This window comes from Protopterus annectens, chromosome 5.part1 (assembly GCF_019279795.1).
Source record: "Protopterus annectens isolate FY-2018-M chromosome 5.part1, PAN1.0, whole genome shotgun sequence".
NCBI classification, from domain to species: domain Eukaryota; kingdom Metazoa; phylum Chordata; order Ceratodontiformes; family Protopteridae; genus Protopterus; species Protopterus annectens.
In genome coordinates, this window is record NC_056736.1 from 367,745,505 (window position 1) to 367,766,774 (window position 21,270).

The 21,270-nt window shown below is 46.7% G+C and overlaps 1 protein-coding gene across 1 annotated transcript in view; it reads right to left on the minus strand.

Annotated features, from left to right (window-relative positions):
- RRM1 (ribonucleotide reductase catalytic subunit M1) overlaps positions 1 to 21,270 on the minus strand; it is an 848,556-nt gene that overhangs the window by 736,486 nt on the left and 90,800 nt on the right. The window contains exon 5 of the mRNA XM_044073038.1: positions 18,353 to 18,412. Within this exon, the coding sequence (XP_043928973.1) occupies positions 18,353 to 18,412 (60 nt within the window). The remainder of the gene's footprint in view (positions 1 to 18,352; positions 18,413 to 21,270) is intronic.

A 21,270-nucleotide genomic window follows, 5' to 3' on the forward strand; every position in this document is an offset into this window, starting at 1 on the left:
AGTCTGGATCTGTGGTGATGGTCTGGGCAGCATGGGGTTGTGAGAAGGGAAGTCCCTTGTTGTGGTTGCATGCTGCTGCCCACCAAAAAAAATTAGACAGGGTATTATTGGTACGAGTTTCCAGGGAGTGTTGACACCAAAGGCTTTTTAGGTACTTTTGTAGTTTCCTCATATGCAGTCTGGCATATGGAATGAGTAGAATGCAGGAGGCCATGAACCCTACAGCCTGCAGGATTTTCCTTGTGGATAACTGGGTTCTGGTGGCTAGCGGAGAGAAGTAGCCCGTCAGGTAGGCTTGTTTTTCTGGAATAAGGAATGCCATCTGGGATGCTGTGTCCAGGCTTGCTCCCACGAATACAAGTGCGGGTACTAGTTTTGATTTCTTTTCATTGGTGTACCCCAGGGAGGTCGGTGCTGCAACAGCTTTTCCTGACTGTCTGCCTGAATCAGGCAATTGTCTAAGGGGTAAATTTGAATATTTCTTTGCCTGCAAAAAGCCATGGCAGTAGCAAGGCATTTAGTGAAAATCTGGGAGCAGTGGATAAGCCAAAGGAAGTGCAGAGAACTGAAAGTGCATAGATCCTGCCCCGAAACCTAGATATTTCCTGCAAAATTCCTCAACTGGAATGTGTAGATACCTCTTTTCTGGGTACTAGGAAGAGTCTGGAATAAACCTTTGCCTACCTGTCTGCAGGAACATGTATTGCCCTCATGGAGAGCAGGGAAAAGGACTTACCTTTTTGGCCTCTGCCCACCGGCTTGGAGAAAATCTGGGAACACTTGTGGTTGGGAGTGTGGAAATAAAGTTTGTATCCCTGGGACACTATTTTGAGGACCCATGTATCCCTGGGACACTATTTTGAGGACCCATCGGTTGTTGGTGATGAGACCCAGTTTGCATGGGGGAATTTTCCTCCTAGGGGCACAAGCAGGTGGGCAGAGGTAAGGGGTGGAGGTATAAAGTCACTGCGAGTTCTTACCATAAGGGGGTGGCTTAACACTTTGTAGAGGAAGAACTCCATTGCTTAGATCTCTGCATTCCCTGGGTCTGTTGTCACGAGGTCTGCTTCCCCTGCATCTGGGCTGGCCTAGAGGGGACTGGAAAGGACCAGTGTTTGAGGGGCAATGCCTACTGAACCTGGGAGGCTGGACCTGTATATATAAAAAAAAGTCTTTACTGTCTGCATAGATTTAGCTTTTTCTTCCATCTTTAAGACCTTCTGCCTTGGTGCCAAACAAATTGCCTTTGTTCAATGGTGCCTGCAATAATTTTGATTTGGAACGGTCTGGCAAGGTCTGTTACTGAAGCCAAGCATGCCTTCTAAGGACAGAACCAGCGACTACTGCCCTGCAAGATGCTTCTAGGGCGTTTAAGTCACATTGCAAGGGGTGCTTGGTAACTTGGCTTGCAGAATGCATAAGCAATTCTTTATTTTCTGCACAAACAGGAAAGATTGAGTTCCATGGTAAGCTGCTGATATTTCAACATGTGGAACTGACAATTTAGTGCTCCGATAGCAAGAGTAGAACAGGTGTAACCTTTTTATCCCATTTATCTAAAGCTCGGGAATCCCCGGAGGGGGTGGGATTCTTAGCTAAGGTTGCTTCAATTCCCTTAGGTCCTTGAGATTACCTCTGGGTCAGCAGTAAGATTTTTGAAGAAATGTGAGAATAAGGGACTCTAGTACCAGTCAGGTTTCCTGGGAGCATGAGTCAAACTGGATTCCATGAAAACAAACATCCAGGACAGGAGGAACAGCTTACGGCCTGTGATGTGGTAAATCTAATTCCCAGAGTCTCGACTGGGATAGCAAAGACATTCCCATTGGAAGTATTCCCTTAAGGTATGAAGGGAGTCACCAAATGAAAATTCTGGTGGAGAGGCAGAAGGAATGGATTCATCTGCACCAGAATCCTCAGAGGTTGCATATCTTCATATTCAGAAGCATCAGTCATCGGACTCCTGTTCAGATAAAACTAGGGACAAGTCCCTTTTGGAAGGGGTAGCCTGACCTCTCCTAATAAGCATAAAGTCTTCTGCCATTTCAAGCTTTTGAGATTGAGGCAAGGAAGCTGGTCCCAGAGTTTGGGTCTTTGGCCATAGTTCGTACCCAGGGCCTTAGAAATTTGGTAGTTGTAGAAAGATGCGAAAGGTATTGCACCTGAGGACTGGAAAACTACTACTAGCTTAACGGAAGCATATGTGGCGGTGTTGGACCTGTGCAATCTGTCTTTACTGATCTAAAAAAGTAAGGATAGTCTAATGGCTTACCAAAACCATATCAGAATTAGGGGACTGAGCGAAAATATCTAGATACAATAAGAGCGTTGAACAAAGCTCAAAAGCAACAGTGAGGGACGTCGTGGTCTGAGCCTAAACAGGTGATTCAGTAAGAAGGAAGTCTGTGTGGCATTTGCTTTCCACAGGAGAGAATTTGGAAAAACTCTGGTAGCAGCCGACTGGCACTCGTGCGAGCTGCTTCTGGGCTCCTCGGCAAGACTGATGTAATGGCGTTGGCTGCCTGATTTTATACAGATGTCCTGACGTCAGTCCTGGAGTGACAGCAACAAATGGAGAAATACTAAGCCTCTGGTATTAGGGCAGACAGGGCTACCCCCTGGAAGGACAACCCAAGGATAAGCCAAGTGTGATGACTGCAACAGTGAAACACGAAGAACATTTATGAATTTCACAAGTAGCCATTCCATTGCCTCATCTTAAAATCATATGCACACAAGATGTACAAGCTCAGATAAAATGAACCATTTCACCCTCAGACCAGGCTACCGGTTACTGTTGCTGATTACATGGATGAAGCCCTACAACTATAAGCTCATTCGGCAACTCCAAACTCACCAATACTGGCTGACAAGTCAGACAATCTATAAACAAGTCACCCATTCTTGGAAAAAACTGCAGGATTGATAAATAAAAGTTATGTTCTTACCATAACGTTCCATGTTAGTTGTCTTCTTCTCTCCTTCTTGCTGGATGGGTTCGGAGCCGACCTCGGCTCCGACTCGGCCACTCTAAAAGCTAGAGAGTTGGTTCCACCGGCTCGAGGCTCCCCTTATATCCCACAATGCTAGGCGAGAGTTACCTCAGATCTCGTTTGTAAGCTAACCCCAGCTTATAATAGTAACAGAATAACTGTAAAACAGAGTCCACCTCTAACAGGAAGAAAGAAGGGTGACCTACATCCTGCACCAGGAAATATGCACAACAGCATATGTCTAAGAAAGAGGTGGTAGAAAGAGAGGTCACAATCAGAACTCCTCTAGGTCTGTCCAGGCCAGGGGGAAGGACGGTGGGACGCAAGAAGGCGAGAAGACAACTAACATGGAACGTTATGGTAAGAACATAACTTCTATATGTTAAGTTGTCTATCTCTCCTTCATTCTTGCTGGATGGGACCGCGTCCCTAGCACCTTGTCCCGGGTGGCCTAACGGAACAGACTCCTGAGAACAGTGGAACCAAAGTTAGCTCTATGCCTAGAAGCTAAATCCAACTTATGAGAAATGAAAGTGTGAGGAGTAGCCCAAGTAGCCGCTGCACAAATGGTGTCAATAGGCAGTCTGTCTTGGAAGGCTAAAGAAGTAGCCAAAGCTCTGGTGGAATGGGCCTTAGGTTTATTAGGCAGCTTTTGATGTCTAATTTCATATACAAGGGAAATCAAAGATGTTAGCCATCTGGATAATGATACCTTTGAAACTGAAAGTCCCTTTCTGCTTTCCGCATAGGAGACAAACAGCTGATCAGATTTTCTGAACTGTTTTGTTCTATCCAAGTAGTACCTCAATTGACTGTGAACATCCAGGCAGTGTAATTTTTGTTCAGACCTATTGGAGTATTCTGGAAAAAAGACAGGTAGATCAATGCTTTGATTTAGATTTGACGTAGAGACCACCTTAGGCAAAAAGGACGGGTTAGTTCGTAAGGATACTCTGTCCTTATGAAACAAAAGATAAGGAGGGCGACAGCTGAGTGCTTGAAGCTCTGAAACTCTTCTAGCTGATGTGATAGCTACCAGAAAAAGAGTTTTCCATGATAATAATTTTAAAGAGCAGGAGACTGCAGGTTCGAAAGGGGGTAGAATCAAAGAAGCAAGAACTAAATTTAGGTCCCAAGGAGGAGGATTTCTTATAGGAGGTCTGAGAAGAAAAACCTTTCAAAAAGGCAGATTCAGAAATACCCACATGAAAATTAGAAATAGCTGCCAATTGAACTTTAAGTGTAGAGGGAGATGAACCTGCATGGAAGAGTTCAGCTAGAAAATCAAGAACTAGTTGGATGGAAGCAGTGAAAGGATCCATGTCCTTTCCTTGAGCCCAATATGTGAAGCATTTCCACTTAAATAAATCTTTCGAGTGGAAGATTTATGGGAAGCTATCAAAATATCTCTAACAGAGTGAGATAATTGAGGAAGCCTGGCTAAGGTTGGAACTGGAGGAACCAAGCAGTGAGGTTCAGAGAGGGGAGGGAGCGATGAAACTGACCCGACTGATGGATCAAAAGATCTGGAACTAGGTCTAGATTCCACGGTCGCTCCAAGAGAAAATGTAGAAAGGGGAACCACACTTGTCGAGGCCAGTAAGGAGCAATGAGGATCAATGAGGCCTTCTGAGCGATAGCTTTCTGTATTACTTGAGAGATCAGTGGGAAAGGAGGAAATGCATACAGAAGTCCCCGGGGCCAAACTTGGACTAGAGCGTCTCTGCTGGGTTGGCCTGGTAAAGGGAATAGAGTGAAATATTCTCTGCACTTGCTGTTTTGGGGAGTAGCAAAAAGATCGCAGCAAGGCTGACCCCACTTGAGAAAAATTTCTCTCACTACAGAGTCTTTCAGAGACCACTCGTGAGGCATGAGTATAGCTCTGCTCAACTTGTCCAATTTGATTGGACTTCCGGGATGTGCGTTGCTATCAGAAACCGCTGAGAAGAAATCGCCCATTGCCACAGTCTGAGTGCTTCTCGACACAGGGGGTATGATCTGGTTCCGCCTTGTTTGTTGATGTACCACACTACAGACATATTGTCTGTCTGGATTGCAATCGTTCCCAAGGGAAGAGAGTCTTGAAGGGCTTGCAACGCTAAAAGCACTGCTCTCATCTCCAGAACATTTATGTGCAAGTGGCATTAGTTTGGTTGCCATGTGCCTTGGACCGTCCTGCCCTGATAATGCCCCCCCCACCCGATCAGGGAGGCATCCGTTGTCAGAGTAGCAACCGGAGGAGGTGGAACAAAGGGTCTTCCCGACAAGAGCTGGGGGGAAGACATCCACCACATGAGATGATTCTTGCACGCTTGCGTGATCATAATGGTGTGAGACATAGGAAGTTGCTGGTATGACCATTGAGTAAAGAGCATCCATTGAAGGATCCGCATGTGGTATCTGGCTAATGGAAGCAGAGGTATGGCCGCTGCCATAATTCCCAACACCTTCAGAACTAACCTGGCTTTGATTCTGTTGTTGTTGAAAAGGAGTGATACCAATTTGTGAATGTCTGATATTCTCTGATGTGTTAGTCTTGCAGACATGTTTATTGTATCTCGATTTGCGCCTATGTAAGTAATAGTACGACAAGGCGACAAAACAGACTTTTCGCAATTTATTGAAATACCCAGCTTGACAAACGCGAAGTGTAATCTCTGGCCATCAGAAGGAGATGCTTGGTGGGAGCTGTGAGGAGCCAGTCGTCCAAATATGGAAACACCTGGAATCCTTGTAGTCTCAGGTGAGAAGCTACCACTGCCATGCATTTGGTAAACACCCGGGGGGCAGTGGTGAGACCAAAGGGCAGGGCCCTGAACTGAAAATGACTGGTTCCCAGCCTGAAGCGGAGGAATCTTCTGGAGCGTCTGTTCATTTTTATGTGATAGTACGCATCCCGAAGGTCTATAGAGCACATCCAGTTTCCTTTGCCCAAAAGGGGAAGGATGGATTGCAGCGTGACCATCCGAAATCTTGTTTTCTTGACTGATCTCTTCAAGACACTGAGATCCAAAATTGGTCTCCAGTCCCCTGTTTTCTTTGGAACTAAAAAGAACCTTGAGTAGACTCCGGATCCTTGCTGGTCTGCTGGAACTGGCTGAATTGCTCTTCTTGCAAGCAGTTTTGAAATCTCCAAAACTGCTAGATCCCTTTGAGCGGGTGGAACATCTGGAAGGGATTTTTGACTGATTTGGAAAGCGAAGAAAGGGGATAGAATAGCCTTCGGAAATGATGGACTGTACCCATTTGTCTTGAGTCAGGGATAGCCAGGCTTCTGGGTACAGTGACAATCTTCCCCGACTGCCTCCGAAGATGGGCAGTCTGGCAACACCTCAGGGATGCTGAAAGGGCTTGTCGGGGAAGGCTTCCCGATTGCCCTGGTTCTGCGGACCTCCCCTGCCCCTAGGGCGACGTCTACCATTGTTATTCCCGCCTCTGCCTCTGGCGGGGAAACGACTGTGCGTCAGGCGAAGTCCCTTGAGATTGTTTACGGAACCACATCTTTCCACCCTTCTGGCCTTTGGGGTAAGGCCTGGAAGGAGTAGAAAAACGGACTCCGACGGCAGAAAGGGTCTTGCCATCAGTCTCGCACCTAGTCAAGGTTTCTTTCACTTGAGGACCAAAGAGGGATGATCCATCAAACGGGGAGTTCGTGAAAGACGTCTTGAAGGGGTCCGCAAAATTGCATAGCCGCATCCAGGCATGCCTACGTAAGGCCACTCCTGTCCCTGCGGCTCTGCTCGCTCCATCAGCCGCGTAAGAAAGGAGGCGCATGGAGGAGTTGGATATGGAGTTAAGGGTAGCCAGCTGCGTGTTCATCTTATCTTGGAAACCCGCAGCTGTAGGGTCCTTTAACATTTCACTCGCTTCCTTGATCAAGTCCCTTTGAAGACGAGTAAAATGGCACAGGTAGTTCAGCGAACGCATGGTAAATGTCGCTGACGAGAACATCCGCTTCCCGTACCTATCCATGGACCTAGATTCCTTGTTAGGTGGATGGACAGGTACTGAAGGATCAGCTAGCTCCTTCTTAGTGGCAGCAGCTACCACCATAGCATCCACAGAAACTCCTTTTGTTAAAAACTGTTTGTCTGCTGGAGCTGTTATGAACTTGGAGGGTCTCCTGGGAGTGGGGTCCACTGAATCAGTAGCAGTCCATGCCTTCTTAGCAACCACCTGCATGAGGGGTCAAGGGGGACACCCAGGAGGTGGAAGGACGAGCCAACGCCTCAAGATACACAGATTCGTCCTCCGAAGGGTTGAGGGCTGGCCAATTTCCCCTCTGTTTCAGGATCTCCAGAATGTCTGCAAATGAGACATCTTCAGAAGGGGAACGGGGGGAACCCTCAGAATCATCCAAATCTGTGTCTGACGTGATGGACTCAGGTGAGTCAATGTGTTTCCTCTTAAACTTCCTCTTCCGAGGGGGCTCTTCTGCCAAATCAGGAGAGGCCTCGGAAGAGGATGAAATCCCCACAGGTGGTTCCTGAGGAGCTGGCTCTCTGCGGTCCGGGATGAGGGAGTGAGTCGACTTAGCCTGAGGCACCATAGAGGGAGGGGCGGACGGAGCCGACTGTGGAGTAGAGCCAGGCTCTAACACACTCCGCATGACCTCAAATGCACCCCTGTCAGGCAGAGCCAGAGGTCCCCGCTCCGAGAAGCTAAGAACCCCCCTCGGCACCCGACAGTGATGGCTCAGAGGCCGATGTCGGAGCCGAACTCACCAGCGCCGAAGCACCGAGAGGGAGAGGGGGGTCGGACAAGGGTCCGATGCCACTCACCCCCTCGGAGCCGACGAGGGAAGTCCGGCGCCGAGATTCTTCCAAGGAAGAAAACGGAGCCGACGACGGGAGCCGAAGACAGTTGTATCGGCTCCGACGCTATCAGTCTCGGTTCCGACACGACCCGGCTCAGAGCTCAAGAGAGTCGAAGGAGGAATATGTTGATGGACCGGGGCAGGCATCGACTGATGAGTCGGGCTCTGAAGCATCTGGGCCAGTGCCTCGGACTTAAGTAGTCGACTCACTACCCTCTGAAGGTCATGATCCGACAGCCTCGATGACCTAGAGGAGTGAGATCTTTGGCTCCGTTCAGACAGCAGGGGAGATCCTGGAGCAGAATGAACGGAACCAAGAGATGGTGACCTGGACCTCTTCCTAGTTGTCTGCTCCGAAGGTCTGGTCGGAGCCGACACGGGAACTTCTACTACCTCGGCTCCGGCCGGAGCCGAGGGGGCCACAGAAACTGTGGACTGAGACTTATCGGCTCCAGCCAGAGCCGATGAAGGCAGAGGTTGAGAAACCTTAGGTCTCGGCTCAGTTGCCGGAGCCGAAGACCTAGATGCCTTCGAGGGCTTCCCTGTTGAAAGACAGGGAATCCTCTGGCTTGAGTAAGCCTCTGAGAATCAATTTATTCTTTCTTTCCTGCAGGACCCTGGGGCTGAAGCCATGGCACACAGCACAGGAGTCCTGCAGGTGCAAAGGCCCCAGACAGTAGACACAAGAAGTGTGAGCGTCTGTCAGAGACATTTTCTGACAGCACGCATCACACTTCTTGAATCGAGACCTTTGCTTCTTTAGACATTTTTTTCTTTTGAACAGGTGTACACAAACACACACACAAACACACTAGTTACACCCTGTCAAGTTAAAATATAATAAAACCAGTAACTAGGATTTTAAAATAAAATAAAACACACACACTCCACTAGGGAAGGAAAGGCCTGTAGGCCCAAGGAAGAACCTAAGGTTCTTGAGGGAAAAAACGGAAATTTTTAGAAGGGATAATATTTACTCTAAACTAAGGGAATTAAGTAAATATATTAAAATTAAAGGGGTTTTGAAAGACTAATTTCAACAAGAAAAGTTACTCACCAAGAACCGGTAGAAAAACCAACCTCGAAGCTGTAGCGGCAAACGAGATCTGAGGTAACTCTCGCCTAGCATTGTGGGATATAGGAGCCTCGAGCAGTGGAACCAACTCTCGAGCTTTTAGAGTGGCCGAGTCGGAGCCGAGGTCGGCTCCGAACCCATCCAGCAAGAATGAAGGCGAGATAGACAACTTAACATTTGGTAGTTTCCTCTCAGTAAACAAGCTCCACTGCTTTATAGCATATTTTCTGCACCAGGTAGTCTGATCACCATTTTGAGTATTCAAATTTGGAAAGGTTGTCCCCTAAATATCACATTTAAACTAGATGAAGTATCTAATGCAAACGGCAAAACTAAAGGGCCAAACATTGAGCTTGGTCATTTTTTTTTGATTTGTTGAGGGGAACAGACAACAGTGCCTTTATTAGAAAGTTTGAGGAGAACAAACCGTGCCTTTACTGGAAAGTACTAAAGTATCCTTATACCCAGGACAAGCTCAAGCAATTCTGTAGTTTAATTCTGTAGTTTGTAAAAAAAAAGTTCAATACCCTAAACCACCTACAGCCATCAAGTGAAGCTTCAGATAAGGAAAGCCTCCTGGGGAGGCCCCAATAATGTTGACTGAAGTGTGGGGCAAACCAAACAAGACTGGATAAAGTCCTTGTATAGGAAAGCTCAGTTATCTAGGGTAGGCTCAAGGACTGAGGCAGAGTTTTGACAGTCCCCTCAAGGTTGTCACTATTACAGAGGACCGACTAGGAAGCTAAAGTCCAGTCTTCCACAAGAGTGGGTGAAGCCATCTTCTGGACAGCTTTCATTACAACTAGTTCAATGTGACCAACTATGGCAACATGTTCTACTCTGGCTGAGCAGAAGTTTAGTACATGGATACAAAGACCACACCTCCTTACCAGCTGTCAAGTAGTTCTAGCGGTCAGTAAATAACCATAGCTCTCAACCTCTTGGCACAGAAAACCTGGACAAAGCATAACAATAGGGGGACAACAGCCCAAAGACAGGGATAGATTTTAAATATTGCTCTTACAATCTTAAATAGAATAGGTTGTGTTGGCATGCATTTTCTGAAGGATATGAAGTCTGAAAATCAAATACATGTAATTTAGTGGCTTCAATCCTCGATACGCCAGCAAAAAAAAATTGTATGAGGAAGAGCAAATGAGGTAAAAATCCAGTAGAGGTACAGCAATGGTGTCAAGCTCAAGGTAGAGAAACTATACATGACTTTAGCTTAATGAGTGAACTGCAATTTGCAACAATGAATGGAATACAAATTATGACCCATTGATGAACATCCTGCATATCCACAAACCAGACTTCTGTTCTAAAGACTTAAACCTTACCTTGATTTAAATAGGACATGCTGGAGAGGCATGTATCCCAGAGACTATCCAGTCTATGGAACAGGCTCCCCATGCACGTGAAGCAGAGGTTCTTCCCTAACCCAATTCAAGCGCACGTTGGACAGTTGGATGGGAAACTTTTAGTTATGTACTTATCATAACTTTAGATGTTTGGGATCCATCTCTCCTACATTCTGTACTGATGGGCTCGGAGCCAATCCTCGGCTCCGACTCTGCACGCTATGCTATAGAGCGAAGTCTTATTGGCTGAGCTATTCTATATCCCGGGATGCACCACCACTACTTCCCCAGATCTTGTTTGTCCGCACTCATGCACACACACACACACAACTGTTTATATAACATTGCCAGAGGTTTCAAGATGAAACGATAGTACTCGGACCGTCCGGTCTCTTCTGATCTCCAAGGCAGGGGGAAGGAGGGTGGGTTATTAGGAATGTAGGCGAGATGGATCCCAAACATCTAAAGTTATGGTAAGTACATAACTAAAAGATGTTATGTGATCCTATCTCGCCTACATTCTGTACTGATGGGACAGCGTCCCTAGCACCTGATTCCTGGGTGGCTCACTGGAAAACACTCCTGAGAACTGTGGAACCAAATGAAGCTCGCCCTCGAGATGCCACATCCAATTTGTAGTGGGAAATGAAGGTGTGTGGAGAAGACCATGTTGCCGCAGCACAAATGTCGCTAATGGCAAGCTTAGAATGGAATGCTATTGAAGTAGCCATAGCTCTTGTAGAGTGAGCTTTGACAGAGGTTGTAAGCTCTTTATTAGAAGATGAATAAGCCTGACTAATACAGTCCCTGATCCACTTGGCAATAGTGACCTTTGTGACTGCTTTGCCCAATTTATTGTCTGAAAAGGACACAAACAATTGATCTGTTTTCCGTGTTTGTTGGGTCCTATCTAAATAAAATCGCAATTGTCTGAACATCCAATGTGTGGAAGATGTATTCTGCTTTGAGTACTTTGGGAAGAAAACTGGCAGTTCTAATGACAGTTGCAGGCAAAAACTGGAACTTTAGGGACAAAGAATGGGTTAGGCCTGAGGGATACTCTGAAAAACCAGGTACGGTGGTCTGACGGATAGAGCTTGAAGCTCTGAAACCCTTCTGGCTGAAGTAATCGCGACCAGAAAGGCAGTTTTCCAAGAAAGAAATTTCAAATCACAGGTTGCTGCCGGTTCGAAGGGGGAGGAGGTTAAGGCACGTAAAACCACATTGAGATCCCATGGAGGAGCAGGATGAGATCCCACGGAGGAGCAGGATGAGAAATCGGGAGGTCGTAAAAGCACAGCACCTTTTATGAAGGTTTTACACAATCTGTTGCTCAAAGGTGGGTTTATAGATTCATGAAAATTGGAAATAGCTGCCAACTGGACCTTGATGGTAGAGACTGAAGAACCTTGATTGAATAGGGAAGTTAGAAATTTCAGGACTTCTGACACCGGGACAGTGATGGATCTAGACCCCAGAGTTGAGCCCAAATAGCAAATCTCTTCCATTTGCTAGTATACAATTTCCTAGTGGCAGACTTGTGGGCAGAGGATAAGATGCGTATGACTTCCGGGTCTAAAGTATGATTTCTGACTAGTCGGAAGAGGAGGAGCCAAGCTGTTAACTTCAAAGAGTGAAGCGACCGATGGAGTTGTCCCAACTGATGAATTAATAGGTCCGGGATCTGATCCAGGAACCATGGACTGTCCAGAGCATACTTCCGAAGATAGGGAAACCATACCTGACTAGGCCAGTAAGGGGCAACTAGAATCATTTTGCTCCCTTAGTGAGTCGCCTTTTGGATCACTGTGGGAAGGAGGGGAACCGGAGGGAAGGCTATAGCAAGCCGGTGGGCCAAGGATGGGCTAGGGCGTCCATGGGAATCTCCCCTGGAGCTGGAGTGAGAAGAATTTTCTGCACTTTGCGTTCAGCGGGGTTGCGAAAAGGTCACAAGGAGTTCCATCTGCTGAAGATCCGAGTTGCCACTGCATCGTTCAGAGACCACTCGTGAGGAGAGAGAATAGTTCTGCTTAGTCTGTCGGCTATCACGTTGGATCTCCCAGGGATATGATTCGCTACCAGAAAACATCTGGTTGCCACTGCCCATTCCCAAACTCATGGCCTCTGCAAAGGGGGTAGGATCTGGTCCCTCCCTGTTTGTTCAGATACCAGACTACTAACATGTTGGACTGAATGGCGATTACACCCTGAGGGAGGTAATCATGGAGAGCTTGTAGAGATAGAAGCACCGCCCTCATTTCTAGAATGTTGATGTGAAGGAGACTCTCGTCAGAATGCCAATTGCCTTGGACTGACCTGACCAGGTAATGCGCCCCCCCCCACCCTGTCTGGGAGGCGTCAGTCATCAATGTGGCCGTAGGAGGTGGAACAAAGGGTCATCCCTGATCCAGATTGGACACCAGCCGAGGTCCCGTTTGCAGGTTTCAGTGATCCGTATGAGGTGACAGAGGGAGATCCTGAAAGGACCACTGGGTCGATAGGAGCCACTGGAGAATTCTCATGCAATCTTGCTAAGGGGACTAGGAGAACAGTGGCCGACATGGAGCCCAATAGCTGCAGGACCATCCTGGTTGGGGCTTTGGATTTGAGAAGCAAGGCTCGGACTTGAGCCTGTATAATCTGTATCCTTTCTGTAGGTAGATAAACCAAATGGTTTGAGTCTCTCTACTCCGATGAACCTTATGCGCTGAGATGGCAGCAACACAGACTTTGGCCAATTGAAGGTGATTCCAAGGGAAGTGCCTAGTGATATGGTGGCTGCTAGGTTCTGCAATAGTAGACGCCTGGAGGTGGCAGTCAGGAGCCAGTGGTCCAGATACGGAAACACCTGGAATCCTTCAGGTGAGCAGTCACGACAGCCAAACATTTGAACACCCTGGGGGCTGTGGTGAGACCAAAGGGCAGTGCGCAGACCTGAAAATTACAGTCTCCCAGGCTGAAGCGCAAATCTCCTGGACGCCTGAACAGGATGTGATAATAGGCGTCCTTGAGATCTATGGAGCACATCCAAACACCTTTCTCCAGCAGTGGGAGAATGGATTGTAAGGTGACCAATCGGAACTTGGACTTCTTGACTGAACGATTTAGGTTGCGGAGATCCAAAATGGGCCTCAAGTCCCCGGTCTTTGGCACCAAAAAGAATCTTGAGTAAGTCCCTAATCCGATCTGCGGGGACCGGTTGGATGACTCCTTTTTGAAGCAGCTTTGAGATTTCGAAGGCTGCGATTTCCCGTTGACTGGGTGGCGGGTCTGGGATTTTCCTGGACGGCAGAGGTGGTGTGAAAAGGGGATGGCGTAACCTCCGGCGATTATTCGAAGCACCCATCGGTTCTGAGTGATACACTCCCAGGCTTTTAGGTGCCTCGAAAAACGACCCCCAACTGGCTCCGGAGCTGCACAGTCAGGCAATCCTTCAGGGATTGTGGAAGGTTGAAGAGCCACGAAAGGACTCTGTCTCCAGTGTTGCGGGGGCCTCTGCCGCCTCTGGGACGGCGTCTTCCAGAAAAATTTCCCCCTCCTCTGCCTCTAGAAGGGGGATCGTCCTGCTGCAAGGGATAAGACTTCTGTGATTTACAGAACCACATTTTCCCTCCTCTTTTAGCCTTGGGGTAAGGCCGAAAGGGAGTGGAAAACCATGCCCCTACAGCAGTCAAAGTCTTACCTTCTTGCTCACAGCGGGTCAATGTGTCCTTTATCTTTGGTCCAAACAAAGAGGACCCATCAAAGGGAGCGTCGGCAAAGGAAGACTTAAAGGCTTCTGCAAAATGACACAGGCGGAGCCAGGCTTGCCTCCATAGAGCAACACCCATACCCGCCGCTCTACTCACCCCCTCGGCTGCATATGAAATGAGCCTCATGGACGAGTTTGATATCGATGACAGAGTAGCCAACTGAGAGCCAACAGTCTGGGCCAGCTGCTCAGGAAGGTTACCCAAGAGGGCATCTGAAAGCTCCTTGATCAGATCCCTCTGAAATCTAGTGAAGTGCGTCAAATAGTTCAGGGACCTTAAGGTAAAGGCCGCTGAACTGAGGGTGCGCTTCCCGTACCGGTCCATGCTCCTAGACTCCTTAGGAGGATGGACAGACGAAGCCTCTGCTACATCTTGTTGTGTAGCAGATGCCACCACCAGGGCATCTACAGCCACACCTTTGGTCAGAAACTCCTCTGGGGGTGCTGATAAGAATTTATTTGGGCGAGCCGGCACCGGTTCCACAGAGTCTGGATGCTCTCACGCCCTTCGACAGATCAAATCTAGGAGCACAAAGGGCGGACACCCCCAGGAGGCGGAGGGCTGAGCCCCAAAGGCCTTTAGGAACACCGACTCGTCAGCGGAAGGGGGTTTGGAATGTCAGCCGCCTCGTTGTTTGAGGGCTTCCAAGATGTCTGCAAAGGAGACATCTGAGGATGACTTAGGGGACCCCTCCGCATCATCAAGATCGGTGTCCAACGTTAGACTCATCGGGGGAGTACACATGCTTCCTCTTGCACAGTCTTTTCTTGGGGGTTCCTCCGAAGAAGCTTCAGAGGGACCTCCAGGAGGGGGGGAACCCCACTGGGGGTGACCTCAGGCCCCAGGGCTCTGCTGTCTAGTGACAGGGGGACTACAAAAGACCCAGTCTCCGTGTGCAGGGAAGGTGCTGGTGAGACTGTGGAGGTAGCCAAAGAAGATTTGGCCAAAGCACTCCTCATGGCCCTGAAGGCCGGACTGCCAGAGTCCTGAGAAGGTCCAACCCCCGGGGCCACAACAGTAGACTGCACCCCCGCAGCTGACACACAGAGAGGAAGGCTCGGAACCGAAAACATTGGTCCCGAAGCGTCCCCCGGGGCTGACCAAGGAGGTCCGTGTACCGAACTCAGACTCGAGAGCCGGGGTTGGAGTAAGGGTCGGAGCCGACCCGAAAACCTCCAGCTCCACCAGCACCGGCTCCAACGGTGCCGAGGCTGTAGGAGGAACCAGAACTACAGGGTGGGCCATCGGCTCCGAAGCCGAATGGGCTGGAGCCGAAACTAATTTCTGGAATACAGGAGACTGAAACAGTCTTAGGAGCACCCTGTCGATGTCCGAATCCGACATCTTGAAAGATCGGGAGGAGACCGACCGGGTCCGAACAGACTTCTCCATCGGCTCCAAAGGACTGGGGGACCGGCTCCGAATAGACTCAGTATCGGTGCCGAGGGAGATTCCATAGCAATTTCCCTCTGTGCCGAAGAGGGCTTCGGTGCCGAAGGGGAAGAGTCTGAGCCGGCAACCCTCATCGGCTCCAAAATCAGTGGAGCCGATGGTGACCCGCCTCTCGAAGACCCAGCCATCGGCTCCGAAACCAGAGTAGAGGCTGGAGGCATTGAGGCAGACCGTTCCGCCCTCGGCTCCGAAGTCCGTGGAGCCGATGGAGAAGCCTGCCTAGATTTCTTAGTGGTCAGTTCTGACGGGCTGGTCGGAGCAGACTATTTCTTTTTAGCTGGAGAGGAAGAGGAAGATAAGGCCTCTTCGAAGGAAAGATCAATTTATTCTTCCTCTCTTGGAGGACCCTAGAGGAAAAAGCATGACACGCTGCAAGACTCCTGAAGGTGTTTGGCGCCTAAACAATACACACATGAGTGATCGTCCGTGATGGACATTTTGTAGTTGCATCTCGTGCATTTCTTAAATCCTGAGGGTCTATGCTCCTTAGACAATGCCTGTAGACTACTCACTATATCAGAGAAAAACACAACGTACAAAGATTCACAATAAAAAAAAAATTTTTTTTTTTTTTTTTTTTGAGGCGAAAGCCCAAGAAACTTAAAATACACCAAAAGGAGGGCCAAGAACCCTCCAACTCAAACAGGTACTTGACCTCTCTGAACCTCTCCGAAATAAGACTCACTAAAGAACTAGGGGAAGGCCCCTCTAACTTAAACTGAAACCTTTCCCTGTCCAGTCAAACAAATGTACCACAAAAAATTCACAATAACACACTTGTACACAACGATAGCTGTTAAAACAGCTTTTGGGTAAAGATTAAAGAATTTCCCGACAGAAAAACTTTCAGAAAAAAAGCACTTGGCTCACCCAAGTTAGAGACCACGTCCTAGCTTGTAAGCGGCAAACGAGATCTGGGGAAGTAGTGGTGGTGCATCCCGGGATATAGAATAGCTCAGCCAATAAGAGACTTCGCTCTATAGCATAGCGTGCCGAATCGAAGCGGAGGATCGGCTCCGAACCCATCAGTACAGAATGTAGGCGAGATAGGATCACATAACATCTGGAAATTCATCCCGGGTTTGGCACCTGTCTAATGAACAGAGGTGCCCTGTAAATTGTTTCCCAGGCCCATGCTTACACTTACCAAAGTTATTAGAACTTAGATATTTGGGATGCATGGCTAGGCTTAAAAAGGCCCTCGTGGTCAAGTCTAATAAACACCTACAAGGACTACATCCTTGGCATTATGGAGAATTCAGGGACTCAATACCCCTAGTTTGCTTGACATGAAAATGGCCTACAACGCAGTATTAAGAAGTGCTCCATGCACTGTGTATCCACCAATTACTGAAACTTGAAATTTAGCACAAACCACATTCACCAGTGAATGTGACCTCTTAAAAGTCAAGTCTCACCTTCACCCCAACTAAAGTTGAACAGTGGTGTCCAAATGCAAGCATCTGAATGTGAAAGCAGGGGGTCAGTGTAGATGTGCCATATTTATGGTCTAAATTACAAGCCTTCTCAGCCAGCCTCAAGTATTTATCACAAGAGTTGATTTACCATGTCCACATAGTTTCCAAAAAGCAATTTTCCAGATGGTTAAAGTATAGCACCCTACAGCAATTACTTTACTAGTATACAAGACTGTGCAGCAATACAACTTAAAGGTGACCAATTAATACAGTGACAGAAGCACAGTATTATCCACAAAAACTGAAAACCTTGTTCCTATTAGGCAAGGCCTGAAGGAAGATCATACTTGAAACTGTATTTAGGGCTCAAGTTCCATTTTTTGGAAGGCTGGCTGAACTTGGGTCGATCCACAGTAAGAAAGCTAAACTGACACCAGGGGCTTATTATACAGTAATGCTGGCATGGGCAAATGTTCCCTTCTGGAAATATAGGGGTAGACACTGGCAGCAAAATGCCCAGCCAGTGGCTGTTGCCCAAAAGCCAGCAAAATATTAAAGTGCAGACTAAAGCTTTTTCATTAACACCCTAACTTAGCAAAGATAAACAGCATTTTGTTCAGAAAAGTTAAATACAAACTACCTTTATAAAAACCCCACAGGGCATGCAACTTTTCAAACACCCTAAAACCACTTTAGATACCAGAAAGTTAAAGTAGCTCAGACAGTGGACAAAAGCTAGACCAATAGCTATCGGGAACATTTCTATTTGAAAGCTTTTACATTTCAAAAACTTTAGCATGGGCATAGGTGCACATCTGTAATGCAGGAAAACACTTGCAAAACTAAAAATCAGACAACTTAAGAGTTGACCATTATGCAAGTTAAATTAAATTCACCATACTGCAGAATTTACCCAGCTTATACTTTGAAATTCTGCCAACCAAGCATTTCATCTTGCACTTCAATTTTCATAACCAGGTGGGAATACTTAATTACTATAAAAATAGCGTCACCACTAATTTGCATCTAAGTGCAGCCAGTTTCACCCATCACAAAGCTCCCTTTTTCTAACCTGCCTTATGAATTTTACACAGGCTTTACATTGTAGAATCCTTCACGTTTACACAGTATTTAATTTTGTCACCCTAGTTAACCCAGCAGAGTACTAAACATGTTTAACTAACTCCATTTGTTTACATTGCAGACAGCATTTTAGAAATGTTTAGAATGGCACCATCATATATAAAATAGGAGTTATGGACTGGAGATGCTCATATGCTTCATCAGCACAACCAGTTCAGAACTAGCAGAAACAAGTCTGCAGAGATAAAGACATCCGATTACAATTCCTCCAAACTGGAGTCAAGACTTGAGCAGTTATTCTAGCCAAGCTAGATGCAAGATAACTCACTGGTTAGATTTAACAAATAGCAGAATCAGCTGGTTAGATTTTAACAAATGGTAGAATCAGCTGAAACAACTTACCTTAAAGCCGAAGAAGTTGTAGGAAAAGTCACGATCATAAATTATAGCAGAGTTCAGACGCTGGAAAAACAAAAAGGGGTTATTAAACTGGAATTTGAAGTTACTTTTGACTTAGTTCAAAAAATGGACTCTGCAACATTAGTCAGCTTCATATCAAGGTAGGCTTTTGGAACTTTTACATTCATAATGCTGCAATGACACTGGTTATACAAAGGTTCATAGAACCTGGCACACAAGCCAAAGATAACCTTCCTATATGAAAGGGCATGAATTATATTTTAGCCAAAGCTACTCATTTATGTTGAGGCGAGTGACAGTTGGATAGGAAAGTATATGTACAAATTTAAGTTTACCTGACAGGGCCTTGGCTGGGATGAATGCAGAGTTACCAGGGAGTAAAGCAAAAGCTAGTGTAAATTAGTGTGCCTATGACTTAAGTGAGTTTATCAAGATGGTGGCGACAGCATCCCAAAAGTAGGCTTGCTTAAAAGGTTACAGTAATGATTGATATTTAACATTTCCCAGCAGTAATCAACAGTACAGATTGCAAGCTCTTCAGCAAGGCAGGCCAGTTCCAGATCACTTGCTTTAAGCCAAAAGTTCACATCAGGTTCAAGTAGCAAGTGAGCAGACTGGCTATTGCAAGTCCAAAAGGCCTGGTAGTCCCTGCATCCTCCCCCAACAGTGCAAACCATACTAGTCAGCAAATGCAGTACAGAAATTAAGCATCCTTCAGCCCCAAGGAGAACAGAACGCCATAGAAGTGCTTTCAACAATACTGACAGCTGATTAGAGTTGTAAAAGCAAAACGACTTCTTTGCAAGGCTGTTGCTACCCAAATACCTCGGTTAAGTGCCAGTAGTAATACTTAAATGATACTCTGTACATGCTACAAGCACCTTGCTAGAAATGCTAGTACACCAAAAGATATCCTGCTAGACCATGTAGGCATGCTGTGGGGAGAGGAGCCATAGTTATCCTCCAAAGCTAGGTGCTGAAAGCAAGAGGGCCCGAAGGGGATAAAGGGTGCTGCCTTTAGGACCAGCAAAGGGCAGGAGGACCCCTCAGACTAGAGGTATAGAACACAGTTCCTTTGACACTAATTTGCCAGACAACTGAGAAATAGGCAAACTACAACATGGCAAATCAATACATAGAAGCCATGGACACTAGTCTGCATACTGAGCAACTCCCACATTGCTCACCTGCGTCAGTGATGCCAGCTTTGTGTGGAGCAAGGTGGGGTAAGGCTCTGAAAAAAAGACTCAGCACCCAGGGACTGGTACTTCAGGACAAGTTCATTAGCACTGGTCACAACCCAAGTTAGTGAAAAAAATTAGTATTGTACTTAACTCTGCCATGAATTCAAGGTCACAGCTTGCTTTAGCATTAAGTGACAAGAGAAAGTGAACTGGTTAAAAAGGCATAGGTTTTCAACTATTCACGATATACATCACACAAACCTCTGCAAGTCTTTCAATCTGCTGCACAGTACATGATTTATATAAAAAGTACTTCTGCGATTTCTCATTCCAAGGGGTGCAATACTTGCCAGCATGGAAGGAGATGGTCAGACTATACTACTTGCCAGGGATGGCCTGCACCTTACTTTTGAATATTAGCTAAAGCATGATCCTCTCATTCTGCCTTTTAGCAATGCCAGACAAAGTACTTCCGACATAGCAAATCAAAACCAAGAATCTTAGGAGACTGTTCAATACTAGGAGTCTAAAGTAACTAAGCCATGCAGAAACCTCTGCATTCTCTTAATAGCACTTGTAGGGAGTTTAAAGCTGCAAAGAGTACACTGGCAATGCAAGGCTTTTCTACACAGTCCTTGTCTGTAGTAGCTGGTCTGGTCTAAAGATGGAAGTGTCCATTTACTTCAGGCTGGTCAGACAGGACAAAAAAACTTCCACATTCAAATCACCATATGCAGTCACCACTTCCTCGCAAGCTACATCCCCTCTGACCCAGGAAACCCATCAACATGCATTTAAACCAAACTCCTTGGACCAGACTGTAAATACATTGACCAAACATACTGATCTGGTCCTCACCAATGGGTGTAACGTCTTCCCGGTAAGGTCAAAGCAGAGAGCAATCTCTTGGAACCTCAGTTAGCTGTGGAATGCTCAGGAACTACTCTAAAACGAACTTCCTATTATCAGCTGGCAAAGTTTTCAAAGTCCCAAAACACCCTAACTGTTGCCCATGTGAACTGTTCATGAAACGCGTGTACAAACATGTTAATAGCTGCATAGAGATAACTTGCCTAAAGACAAGCTACCTTGGTAAAATCACATCAATTGGCTAGAAAAATTACTGCAAAAGTTAGTTTTAGCACCCAGGAGGATAAAAAGCACACTCAGAAAAAAGTTAGCCAAATTTGAGAACTTTAGCCTCCCAGGCCAAGGACAACCACAAGACTTTAGCCATGTCTATCAAAGCAACAAATGAGCTCTGCACACAGTTATAACAGATTCACCTATACCAAGACAGAAAATAACTGGCCTACTGGCAAACAAATTCAGCCCTCTCCCCTAGGAAATAAACTCTTATTAGGGAACAGGTCCACAATTCTCTCCACATCCAACATTGCATTGATGGGTCCAGATGACATCCCAAAACATGAAAGATAACCCATTGGGCCCTTAGAATTGCTGTGGGACCACAGGCTTAATGCCCAATGGAGAACAGCAAGTCACCCCTTGCACAAAGGTGAGCCACCTACAGACTTTAAATTAGACCCACAAATCTCAGACATGGAAATTGACAAAGCCTCCAGACACCAAAGCCAACGACAAAGCCTCCAGACACCAAAGCCAACGACAAAGCCTCCAGACACCAAAGCCAACGACAAAGCCTCCAGACACCAAAGCCAACCCAATTAAGAGCACATCATGCCTACTCAACCT